The sequence below is a fragment of the Chiloscyllium punctatum genome, chromosome 22, assembly GCF_047496795.1.
Source record: "Chiloscyllium punctatum isolate Juve2018m chromosome 22, sChiPun1.3, whole genome shotgun sequence".
NCBI classification, from domain to species: domain Eukaryota; kingdom Metazoa; phylum Chordata; class Chondrichthyes; order Orectolobiformes; family Hemiscylliidae; genus Chiloscyllium; species Chiloscyllium punctatum.
Window position 1 is genome coordinate 71,417,971 of NC_092760.1, and position 13,798 is coordinate 71,431,768.

Consider the following 13,798-nt stretch of genomic DNA (forward strand, 5'->3'; position numbering starts at 1 on the left):
TGGCTTTAAGAGGTGTATTGTCTCTCATAGCCTCAATTTCTGTATATGCCATTGTACGCAGACTTTCAGTCAAAAAAACACCCTTCACCATCGCCCTCTTCATTGCCACGAAAGTCCCTTTAGAATTCAATTTGTCAAATTGCCGTAGATCCCATGGGCTCTTAGCTTCTGAACTAGTCTGCCGTGTGAGACCTTGTCAAATGCTTTATTGAAATCCATGCAGACTGCATCAACTGGACTACCTGCATCCACACGCCTAGTCACCTCTCAATTCAATCACATTTGTTATCCATGCCCTCAACTGTACGAAGTCATCCTGATTTGATCGTTGCCTTTCCAAATGGAGATGAATCTGTCCCTCGTATATTGGCTACTTACAAACTGTTTAGAGATTTTCATTTTGTCGATCAGAGGGGTAGGGGACAGACAGCGCGTGGTTTCAAACTTTGACATTAATTTCAAAGTCAGATACTCCAGTTGGTTGAGATGATGCTGTAACCCATTTGAGATTATAACTTAGACTGAATTAGCTTCAGATAGGTGTTGAATTTTGGGGTGGATTGTGGTCCTTTTTAATTTGTCAGAAAGAGTGCTGCATAATTTTGGGTGAAAGTTGTGTTTTCAGTGAGAGATGACTTCAGAGGAACCTCGATTATCTGAACGAAATGGGCAGGCACTATTGATTATTCGGATAATCTATTTTATTTAAACAAGTGAAGATGTACTGATCTAACGCTGTGCTTGACCGGAGTATTTGTTTAAATCTATAATTTTAATAAGTCTGCTACTTAAACTAATCTTTGCATTCTGCAAATTACAGGTTAAACTGAGAAAGACTAAACCCTGATCATATAAATACTGTACTGTATATGAAATCGCAGTATTAAACAAGCTCTTGAACAGCTGCTACAATTGCAAGAGCATGTCAGTTTCTGGAAACCCAGTGTTGCAATAGAAAGACAGAAGCACTGCCTTGTGCTTGCATTTTACATTCTCAGCCTTTTTTTTCAAGAATGGCCTGGTAACGTGATGGGAATCCTGTAAAATACTGCAAATGGCTTTGAAACGAACCCTTAAGCTTAATAAAAATCCAGTCGCTGATGTTTCAGCTGCTTATGTTTCTTTGTTTTTGCCAGTGTTTTCACATGTTCTTCAGTACAGATAAATCGAATATATTTAGCTCTTTGATATAACATCTTTGTGGGACTGTGAAATCTTCTTCGGATACTCCACAATTCGGATAATTGATATTCAGATAATTGAGGTTCCTCTGTATTACTTTAGGCAAATCTTCAGGTCCAGCACAATAAAGTTGGAGTCCTACTCTTGAACTGGTTTAATGTGGAAAATTCATTTACTTCGATATGGAGGGAACATGCCACAGCAAATCAAGTTCCAGTGTCTGCTATGAAGCATTGCCTGGTTTATCCTTAAGTTTGTTCATGTTCCTTAGCATAGACTTGCTTTTATTTTCTCCACATTTCTTCCTTAGGTTCTTAATGTAGAGCCTAAATTTTTGCTTGCACAGAATCTGTTGATTGTGGAGCTAATTTTGGTTGTCAAGCTTAAAGCACTCAATTGTGAAGTTTATATGGATTTGTTCTGTCACAATTGGCATTTTAACCTTTCTTTTAAAAACTTGCCAATAGTTTTCTATTGACTGATTTCAAGTTAGGTGCTACTTGTTGCTGATTGTTCATTACATGGAACTGGCTGTTTTTGGATTAGAATCTACTGTTGTTGGAAGGATGGTGTTGAATGCATTCAAGGCCGATGTTGATTTAAACGAGGTAAATTATAAATGATTCAAAATCAAGATTCCAGTATGGAAACAATTACCTCTGTGTTTCCTTGACATGAAACAGAAATTGCAGCTTGACCAAAAATTTTGCTTTTGTTGATCATTGAGCTGATACACAATTTGAGTTATCTTCAGTAAAATGGGAGAAAGTTTACATGAAAGAACCTGACTGATTTATCAGTGGTTGAAACTTATTGGGACACTTGGAAATGATGGATCATTATCTTTCAACTGCGAAAGGTGGCAAAGATTAGTAGGAAGCCACGTGGGCAAGTGTTAAAAAATGAACAATGATGACCAAAAACTAGAAAAAGATGGGAGGGACAGACTGAGGATTTATTTTCAAGTAATGGCATAATGGACAAGAGAACAAGATGAGCAAGAGATACCTTAAATATTTAGAAGGGAAGCAAGAAGTCACAATTAACGCAAGCCCCATAGAGGAGGAAAAGCAATAGGGAACCAGGAAATGGTGGAGGAGTTAACTATGTTGCATCAGTCTTCACAGAAGACTAATAGCATTCCAAAATTACACTATGACTCATTGGGGTAGTTTGCTTGAAATTGAGCCCTGCTATTTATCACAGTCAACACTAAAGTTAAATTTTTAACAAGTATGCAAAGTTATCCAGTTCACCTGATAATCAGACCCAAGTTGAAAGAAAGCACAGACCAGATCTCCATACTGAATAAGAATTACTATTTACCACAGGTAATTAGACACTCCAGCTGCAAGTAAACAATTCAAAAGCCATTAGCCTATAATTCTACTAACTGAAGTTCTAATCCATTTATAAACTACCATTACACACTCAGACAGGATAAATAGTTTACTGGGCAGTGGGAAATTTTGTTCATTGCCTTTTAATAATGATCTAAATGACACTGACTCACTGGGTAGTGTTGGAAATTGAGCCCTACTATTCCGGTAGCTGCCGCACAAGTTAGCCAATTTAGCTGACTTTTTGACTAAGGTTGACGGAAAGCATGCACCAGGATTTTGTAGAGAACAAAACAAAATTTTTTATTACAAGTAATTAGACTCTAGCTGCCGATAAACCATTGGCATATAACTCATTTAAAATTCAAATCCATTTCTAAATTCCTGTGACAGAGAGACAGAGTAAATATATTATTGGGCGGTGACACATTGCAACAACTATAAAGGCAAGATAAATTGACTTTCTTCAGGTTTTCATTGAATTTTGACTGTAGAGTTTGGAGACAGTGGGGACAAACTGAACAGCTTTTGACTCCAAGCAATTCAGTTATTTGAAGTGATCACCTAGTTATTGGCAAGCAAAGGTCTCTTGTCATCAGTTTGTCTATACTCAACTGATTAATCAGAACATTAATTCCCATCTCTTAATTATTTCAATTAGACATTTAAACTCTTTCACTACCTCACAGCTTCTGTCATTGTGAGCTGTGGCTGCTTCCTTGTTGCTGTTGTTTCTTTTGGGATGTACCCTCGTGCATTGGATTGAATTGTTGTAATTATCAGTTAGGATTTCCACTTTGAAGAAATCAGCCTGATATTTTAATTGACATATAAATAACTGGGTGAAGGAGGAGAGGGAAAAGCCAAAATAGCACTGGCAAGGCTAAACACTTATCAAGTGATCAGAAATTCAGAACTCCACCTACTTTCGTCTTTCTGATGAAGGGTCACCCCACCCAAAATATTAACTTGGTCTTTTTTATCCACAGATGCTTCCAGACCTGAGTTTTACAATCCTTTTCTGTTTTCATTTAATTTCAAATTCCTGCAGTTGTTTGGTTTTTTTTATCAAATGATCCCTGTGCAAAATTGAGCATGAATGACCTATTCTAATTAGTTGTCAAATCATTTTGCTTACTCTGTTTTTGCATGAGTGAACTGCCATTTGATTGACATAAGAGGATTTGTAAAGGCAAGTTGCTGCTAAGTCTAACTGGTGGAATTTGTAATTACAATAAAGATAATGTATGTTTTGCATTTTGTTCATTTACCCTGATGTTGTGAACTTCATTGCTGGACTTTTCAGAATGTTTGTTTGTAACCCACACGATTTCATCAAGTAGCCCAAAATCTTCACTTTGTGAATCAAAATGCTATTGTGACTTTTTTTTTGTTCATGGGTTGGTTCTTGAATGAGGGTTTCAGAAGCAGTTCTGTGCCTCGAATAAAATCTTCAATTAGCAGGACTGCAATATAAAATGCAAGTCATTTGGGACTTAAGATTTGCGTGGTGGAACTACCCCTGATTTCTGACTTAACGCCAAATTAATCTGACTGTGACAGTAACTGAAATTTTCTGTTAATGGAAAATTTAACTGCAAAAGCTGTTTCAATCTGACAGAAGTTAAGAACATGGTGCATCTGGCTGGTCCCGATGACATGCATGGAAAGTGGAATCTTACTGACAGTTAGTCAAGACCCATTCCCAGAATTGAATAATTTACATCCATTGTGTCATGGCCAGATGGCAAGAAATTAATACTTTTCATGTGTAAGTTGTGTTTTTTTTAAAAATGTGTACAAACTTGCTGGATTCTAAAATGGCTGATTGGATTATTGTATTTCCAGAAGCTTCTGATCTGTCTGCAATGTTTAAACATTCTCACTGAAGCTGACTTGGAGATGGGGAATCTGCCATGAAACAGTTCTGTACAAAAGAGAGTCGTCAAAACCCATCATGCCAAAATGAATGCTAATACTTTGCCAATTACTTTGCCAAGTCCTAATGAAAAATTTAATGGGGCTGGCAAAGTTATTTTTAATTTAGTGCCATAGCAATTAGTCCACTGAGAGACCATCAGCACTTGAAGTGCCTTTCCTTGTCACCTGCAGAAGCCTGAAACCAAATTTGTCACGACATGTAGTGTTCTTTTGTACATGTTTGTTTGTTTTCCCTTTATTTTCGGTCTGAGGAACTGTCGGTTTGCCAGAATGGAAATCATTGACAACCATTTGCTTGTGTTGAAACAAGCGATTTGTAATGAACTTTCTGGTTTTGTTGGTCATATGTCATTGACCTGAACCGGTTGTTTTGTACTGTTCTGGCATTCCAAGTCAGTTGCTATGTGGACTCAAGGGAAGGCAGGACAGGCGTCAGTTGGCAGTCTGTTCGGATGCTCCATGTCTGTCTCCCAAGTTGCTGGATTGAAAGAAGCATACAGTTGCCTGCAAGGATGAAATTGCTAGGCATAACTTGGGTTTGAAAGTGTTAAAGGACCTGGGTGCTGAGAAAAGTGCATCATTTACGCAAACATTTTAATTGCATTCAAAAACAACAGTTCACAAGAATACCAAAATTGAGTGGAGAACCAGCAATTGCACAGAGTGGAGAGTGCTGATTGGATGGTAAGTTGATTTTGGAGGTGTTGGAAAGCAGAATGCATCCATTGATGTAATTAACTGCCAAGCTTGGTTTAAACTTTAAACCTAGAAGGTTGACTCATCAAGGTATTCCATCTGAGAAATGAACAAATTCCCAATTTTGTTGAAATATGCAGTCTATTGGCATAAATTATGCAAATTTGAACTAATTTAAAGTATGTTGAGCTCACAATGTGGTGCATTTGCATGCAGTGGAAGCAATGTATTAAAACAGGGCTCTCGTATTTACTGATAAAAAGAACATACCATTTTGCCAAATTTTAACAGGCACGATGTGTGACGGCCATTTTCTGATTTATTTCAAAAACGGCAATCTGAACACTGATGTAGGGAATATCCTTTGGTCCATCTCAGTAAGGAAAAGGAGTAAATCAACCAATACCTTGCTGTTTCTGGTTGAGGAGCAGATAAGTATTTGTGAAGGGCCAGATGTTTGGGAGTATTTTAACCTGAAAAAGAAGTTGGATTGCTATTTCACTGAAATATCCAGAGAGTCTGCAACTTGGAAAAATCAAATGATGTGCAATTCTAGTTGTACAAGATGATATTACTTTGCAGATTTTCACTGAGAGTTCAACAGTTCAAGACATTTTGCTTTTTAAATGGATCTACTTTAAATTGCATAGTTGTAAATTATGAATCCTTTTCTCTGCCATTTGTTAGAAGTTAATTGTGTTATAATAAATGGTTAATTTCTGTTAACAGCTTAATCTAGTGTGATTTTCAGTGGTCTAAGGGGGAATTGACTGTTTTCCGCAGCTAAGAGTGAGTCCAGATGGCTGAAGAATAAGCTCTGTGCCACTTTTAGGACATCTGCTCAGGGTTGGACAGGACCTTGCAGTGGGAGAGGAAGAATCCAGTTGTGTTTCGTGTCACAACCAGTGACAATGGCTGGACATGAAAAGAGGCGATATTTGATTCCACCACCCCCTGTAGTGGTCACTTTTAATAGTATTCTGACAGACTGACGTATCTGTTGGTAAATTGCTGGGGCTGAGGTCAAGTAAGTTTTCTCCTCCTTGTGGCTGCAGCCAATCTGCAACAGACCTAGTCTAGCAGTTCTGTCCCTTGTGTCTCTTGTCTACTGAGTGACCAGTGGAGCTACTGAGCCATCCTTTTTCATAGACATGGAAACTGTCCACCCAGAGTACATGAACTGCTTTTGCCACCATCAATGCTTCTTTGATATACTGATGCGTGAGTTGAGGATGGATGCAGTGGGTTGCCAAAAAATTTCCTTCCCCAGTGTTTGCCCTGAAGCCATGAAGTGTTATGTGACTTGGAGTTGTGGTTCTCAGGGCAAGTCAATGCTTATTGTAAACCACTTTGTCACCTCTGGGGGAGCTGTCCTACTGTTGGTATAGATGATGTACAGAAATAATGCTTGGTAGTGTTTGGGACATTGTAGATATGATTTGATGAGTCAGACTTCCAAGACTTTGTTTGACTAGCCTATGGAACACCACTTAAGATTTTGTCACAAGCACAGTCATTCATCATGATGAGTTTATGTGCTAGTTTTTGTTTCTAGTGCTGAGGCAACTGTTGGGTGGTCTTTTTTGTTTTGTAGCTATTTGATACAACTGAGAAGCTTGCTCAGCCATTAAAGGGTAGTTATGAGTAAACCACAATGTGGAATCATGTTAGCCAGAGTAAGTAAGGACAGTAGATTCTATTCCCTACAGTATGGAAACAGGCTATTTTAGCCTGACAAGTCCACACCAACCCTCCAAAGCATAAACCACCCAGACCCATTCCCCTTCATTTCCTTCTGACTAATGCACCAAACAATTTAGCATGGCCAATTCACCTGACCTGCACATTTTTAGACTGTGGGAGGAAACTAGAGCACCTGAAGGAAACCCACACAGCCATGGGGAAAATGTGCAAACTGCACACAGTGGCTGTGAGGCAGCAGTGCTAACCACTGAGCCACTGTGCAGCTGTTAATTTTGGATAAAGGTGGATAAAGGTTTTGGTCACTTGGAGTTGGGTATCTTGTTTAACAAGTGTCGGCTTCATTAAACCTTTCCAAGTATTGTGGTGGCATTTGAACTCTTAAACGCGGAGAATTAGGTTGGACAACTGGATTGCGATTCTGAATACTCTTACTTTTATTGGTGATCAGTGGGGTCTCTTGCCTATGGGCGAAGGTATCTGAACTGCTGGAATCCCCTTTTTAAACCCTGAACATTTCGGACAGGGGAAGAAATCTCAATAGATGAGATACATCCAGGACCCTTTGAATTTATCAAAGGCAAAATAAGATCGTTGTATTAATTGTATTGATAGTCTTCTCAGCCTTCACAACTTCACCCCTTACCTGATGATTCTCAGGTTAAACTCACTACCAATTAATGAGAGCAGCCTTACAGTTTGGGACTGTAGTGACTTTACCTTTTATGGTAGTCCATTCTGAAGTACAGATGACTTTGTTTTGTTTGGTGTGTGTTTGGCGATAAGAACATAGTTTTTGTTTTGTTGGCCACTTCTAAAATCGGTATGTTTATTCAGACCAAAAAAAAGTGACTGGAATCTGCTGCTATTCCAAACTGTTACAGAAAACCAAAGCAAAAGTAAGCTTTGGGTCTGGTTGAGGGCTTAAGATCTTCCTCCCATTGAACAATATTAAAAGCATTTTCTACTTGAATATATCCTTATTAAGATCGTCAAACAGTTTCATTATTCCAAATGCACAGCGTTTCCGAGGTGTTGACTCACTTGCTCAAAGACCCCTCATGCACGTTTAAAAAAATTATCATCTTTTTGATATTGTTTAATTTTGTTATTGGTTATCATTTTTAGATAATCAATAACAGAAATGCCCATGTCTCTCTGTTCAGGGAGTCTGGGGGCTGAGAGGGACCTAATAAACAGGACATCTTAAGCCCTCAACTAGGCCCAAAAGTTTATTTGTGCTTTGGTTTTCTGTAACAAGTTTGAATAGCGGCAGATTCCAATTCCAAATTCTGTTTCAAAGCTCCACACTTTGGTATTTTATTCAGACAAAAATAAATGTTGGAGGTGGCCGACAATATGAAAAAAAAACTATGTTCCTATACTCAATAGGGACCGAATCTGAGCTCCCACTTTTGCTGCTGCTGAGCGTCCTTTTCCAATCTCCGAAATAACGTCGGAAAGATTTTCTGGAATCTCGTGAGTCATCGGGAAATAATAATCCGATTTCCAGCGGACAAATGGCGTAACTCTTAGGAATGTGCGTGTCGTGGAAGGTGTGAAAGCTGCGGCCAGGCAGGCGCGGTGCGGCCAGCCCAGGGCCGGGTCCTTTGTCGGGGGCGCTAAGCGCACTCTCGCGGCGCGCCCCCGCCCTCAGTCTCGGCGGTGCTGCTGGTGTCGCGCGGACGGAGAAGTGGCCGCGTCTCTTCACCTTTTCCCTTTTCAGTCAAACTCGCAACTTTCTTTCCGCCGGCGCCGCCGCCGTTTGCTCTCCCGGTTTGTATCTCGCTTCTTGCCGCTGGGTTCCCCCCCCCCTCCTTCACTCCACACCCCCCTCCTCCTCCCCCCCCGACCACCCTCTTTAAACGAAGCTGAGCCGCTCCCCAGGAGAAGGAGAGAAAATGCCCGCAGCCACCGCCACAAAAGCGGCCGAATCGCGATCGTCTTCCGCCGCCGGAGCTGAGGCGGCCGCCGCCTCCGCTGCCGCAGCGGTGAGTGCCCAGGCCGGCCAGGGACAGGCGACACAGCCGCAGAATGAAGCACTCAGACAGGTCCTCAATGTCATCGACAAGAAAGTGCGGAACATGGAGAAGAAGAAGGTAGGAGAGAACAGAGGCCCCGCTGCAGCACAGGAGGCTTCGGCCTTCACACACAAAAAAGAAAACTAACCCGAGTCCCAACCCTTGGAACAATAATTACCCCATTTCCATCTGGAGTTGGTGATCTGGAAGGGATATATCAGCCTTCTCTTCGCCCTCCGCCCCATTTCGGTTATTCGTGTAAATACAATACAGGAACGAGGCCCTGTACTTCAGCAGCAGTTCCTGCTGTAAAGTTCTTTTAACCTGCGTTTAAATTAACTAAAATATCTGAACTTAGCTGTGAAGTCATCAGTGGATGATCGTTGTCTCAAGTTATGCTTTGTTCAAGCACATAGCAGTTTGTATTTTTTTTTGCATTAAATATATGTTGAAGAAAGGGCTGGGACAGTTTTCAATTGTTAATGGGCAATTTTGAATTTTTTTAAATGGCCTGAAACAAAGAAAGTAAACAAATGCTGTTCCATTCAAGACACATAGCCACGATCGTTTTGTGTAATGGTGAATGGAAGTTTATAATTCTAGTCTCAATCTCTTGATGTTAGGTCGGGTTAAATAGAGGAGGAAATTGGTCTGTACTGACTCAGCAAAAATGTTTAGATTGAAGATAGGTAGAGATTGGCACACTGGAGTGTCAGCCAATGACCATTTCCAACAACATAGAATATAACCCTAGGCATCGAATAGCATTCTCGTCGCTGAATTTCCCCTCACTGTCAACATTCTGAAGTTTGCCATTGAAGATAAACTGAACTGGTGTAGCCATATAAATACTGTGACTATAAGAGCTGGTCAAAGGCCAGTAGCTCACGTCCAATCTTCTTCTAGCCTTCGTTGATAAGACCCAAGTCAAGAATATCATGAATTAATTCCCACTTGGCTGGATTAGTGTAGTTCCAATGATACCCAAGAAGCTTGATATTGACCAGACCAAAGCAGTTGATGGGCACGCATCCACAAATATTCCAAGTAAGTCTCCTCCAACAGTCAGTGAGTATTACCTACAAGATGCAAAAACTCAAGTCTCTGAAGACAGCACCTTCCATACATTATCATCTAGAAGGGCAAGGGCAGGCAATACATAGGAGTCCTACCACCTGCAAGTTTCATTCCAAATTACTCTATATGCTGACTTGGAATCATGTCACCCTTCCTTCAGTGTGGCTGGGTTAAAATCCTGCAGGTCTCATTAATGGCATTGTGGATGTTCGTACATAAATGGATTTCAGCCATTCAACAGGACAGCTTGACATCACCTTCGCTAGGGCAGCTAAGGATAGACATGAAGCTACCGATGTCGAAATCCTATATGTGAATAAACAAAAAAAAAGATGGTGTTTAAGATCAGACATGAAGGGTGGAATACCTTTTGAGGTGCCAGCTGTTCAAAGTTTTAAACTGAAGTTGAGTTCTGAGTAACATGATGCATTTCTACAAAAGTGTACTGTTTTGAAATAACCAAAACTGGTCTCCAGGATCGCAGCAGATCTAATTCACTTGATGCAAGAATTGCCTATTAAAATACGTAACTTGCTATCAAGAAATATAATAAACTTCTGTGTATATCTGCAATAAGACACGCTGGAGCTTGTTTCAGTTGGAAAGAATTTGAGGTTTTGAAGACAGGCATCAAAGAGAGCCTCCTCAATTTCACAAGCCCACTGCCAGATTGCAGTTAAGAAATCCTGACCATTAAATAGTCATAAGAGACGTACAGCATGTAAATAACCTTCAGTCCAACTTGTCCACGCCGACCAGATATCTTGACCTCATCTACTGCCATTTGCCAGCACTGGGCCCATATCCCTCTTAAATCCTTGATATTCAATAATCTATCGATGTGCCTTTCAAATGTTGTAATTATACCACCCTCCTCCACTTCTTTTGGCAGCTCATTCCGTACTGTGTGAAAAAGTTGCCCCTTTAGGTCACTTTTTTTTCCCACCTCACCCTAAATCTATTCCCTCTAGTCCTCTGTTCCCCCAACCTAGGGAAAATACCTTGTCTATTTACCCTATCCGTGCTCCTCATGACCATATAAACCTTTATCAGGTCACATCTCCGCCTCTGCTCCAGGGAAAGCAGTCCCAGTCTATTCAGCCTTTTCCAATAGCTCAAACCCTCCATTCCTGGCAACATTCTTGGAAATCTTTTCGGAACCCTTTGAAGTTTCCTACTTTCCTTCCAATAGGAGGGAGACCAGAATTGTGCTTAGTATTCCAATAGTGGCCTAATGAGTGGTCCATACAGCTGCAACATGACCTCCCAACTCCTATACTTGGTGCTCTTATCATTAAAGGAAAACATGCCATGCTGCCTTCATTCCCTATCTCCCTGCAACTCTACTTTCAAGGAACTATGAACCTGCACTCCATGATCTCTTTATTCAGAAACACTCCCCAGTACCTTTAACATTAAGGGTCTATGTCCTACCTTGATTTGCCTTTCCAAAATGTAGCACCTCACATTTATGTGAATTAAACTCCAACTGCCATTTTTCAGCCCATTGGCCAATCTGATTAAGATCCCATTGTAATCTGAGGTGACCTCCTTTGCTGTCCACTACACCTCCAATTTTGATGCCATCTGCAAACTTACTGACTGTACTACCTACGTTCACATCCAAATCATTTATGTAAATCATGAAAAGCAGTGGACTTAGCACAGATCTTTGTGGCACACCACTGGTCACAGGCCTCCAGTCTGAAAAGCAACCCTCCCCCATCACCCTCTGTCTTCGACCTTCAAGCCAGTTCTCACCATGTGATGTAACTTTGCTAACCAGTCTACCAGGAGGAACCTTGTCAAATGCTTGAGTGGGGTCTGTGTAGATCATATCCTTCGCTCTGGCCTCATCAATTCTTTTTGTTACGACTTCAAAAAAAACGTCAATCACATTAATGAGACATGATTTCCCATGCACAAAGCCATGTTGACTACCCCAATCAGTCTTTGCCTTTCCAAATGCATATACTTTCTGCCCCTCAGGATTCCCTCCAGCAAGTTGCCCACCATCGATGTCAGGCTCACTGTTCTATAGTTCCCTGGCTTTTCCTTACCACCTTTCTTAAATAGTGTCATGATGTTAGCCATCCTCCTGACTGAAGGTAAGTGTGTTCACTGAGCTGGAAGGTTAGTTTTCAGATGTTTTGTCACCATACCAGATAATATCAGTGAACCGCTGGTGAAGCACTGGTGTTAATGACAGGCTTTCTATTTATGTGTTCAGATATCCTTGGGTTGTGATGTTATTTCCAGTTCTTTTTCTCAGGTTGGTAAATGGGGTTCAAGTCAACGTGTTTGTTGATAGAGTTCCGTTTGGAATGCCATGTTTCTAGGCATGGTAGAATCTTTAGACCTGAGGCACCTCATTGGATGATATAAACATTTCAGCAAGGGGCCCAGCAATTGTTTCCCACAGCTTTCTAGGGTACTACAGGTACACAATCCTTTATCCAAAATCCTTGGGGCCAATTGTTTTTTGGAATTTGGAACTTTTCGGAATTCGTAATAAATATATTTTCACAGGGAAATTTAAAAAAAGTTACCTCACAGCAGAGGAGAGTGTCAATAGTATGAGCACTGAGGCACAGTTGAAGCCTGCCAGTACTCGACCACACAGCCACGTCACATCTGAGTGACAGGGTTTGGTTGGGCGTGCAGTTAAATGATGCTGTACACCCCATGAAAACAACTTTGGAATTTCAGATCAAGGATTGTGTACCTGTACTTAACTTTTAAATTGCTTCTCTGTACAACCTTTTGTTTTTAAGGAACCTTTTAACAAATGTTGTTCTGCATTTGAATAGGTCATTTACCTAATGGGCTAAAATGTTAGACAGTATTTTCTCTATGAGCCACTTTGTAGCTAGAATGGAGCCTTTGAATTTGTGTGAAAAAATGGAAATGTACAAAATAAAATATTACATCAAGGCCAAACTCTTGTCTATTTAAGGAGAGATAGTAGTGTTTTGGGCTGAGAATCTAGAGGCCAGGGCATAAGAATTCACATTTCACCAAGATAGCTGGTGGAACTTCACTTCCAGAGTTTTAGGTTGTATTTAAAACACTTGCCAAACATGTTTGGGATTTTTGACATGCCGATCATAATTACGCTTCTGTTGGTGACTATGAAGCTATTTTGTTGTTTAGAGAAAACTAGTTTATTTGTAAGCTTGAAATAAAATCTGCTTGCCCTCTTAAACAGCCCTATGAAATCACTGAGTGAGCCACTGGGTTTATGTGAAACAAGTTCTGGCCTTCCTAGCAACATTGACATTCCATCCAAGTAGAGAAAAGATGCATTATTTTGTTTAGTGTCTCTTTTTTATGTTTGAATTTTCTCACTAACACTAACACCAACTGCCCCACCTCAACTCTACCCACAATGTCATGCAGCAAAACAATATGGTGATGCACAAAGAATCATACATTTACTGTTTTTCTCAAAATATTAAGCACTCTAAAATACATAATCAATTCAAGCTATGGTTATTTATACCATCCACATTTAAATTATGCAACTGGCCATGCAGGTAACTTTCCATCACCGAAATGAATCACAATGGCAGTACTTAATATACTGAATAATGCTGGCTGTTTAGGAGAAAGCATTTTGCACCACAAAAAAAGTGCAACTGCGCTATTTATCTGTTTTGTCTGCTATTTTTATCTGTTGACCATTTAAAACTGTATATCAAAAGATTGAATTAACTGAAATAAATGCAGTGTGGTGAATGTTGGCAATCTGAGAGAGAAACCAAGTGCTGGAGGAAGACAGCAGGTCTTGTATCACCTGTGAAGGGCGCATCAGCGATCGTTTCAAGTCTCATATGACAA

At 40.3% G+C, this 13,798-nt stretch overlaps 1 protein-coding gene across 1 annotated transcript in view; it reads left to right on the plus strand.

The window, feature by feature from the left end:
* The first annotated feature begins 8,505 nt into the window (after positions 1-8,505).
* caprin1b (cell cycle associated protein 1b) overlaps positions 8,506-13,798 on the plus strand; it is a 111,051-nt gene continuing 105,758 nt past the window's right edge. Inside the window, exon 1 of the mRNA XM_072592640.1 lies at positions 8,506-8,959. Within this exon, the coding sequence (XP_072448741.1) occupies positions 8,762-8,959 (198 nt within the window). The 5' untranslated portion in view covers positions 8,506-8,761. The remainder of the gene's footprint in view (positions 8,960-13,798) is intronic.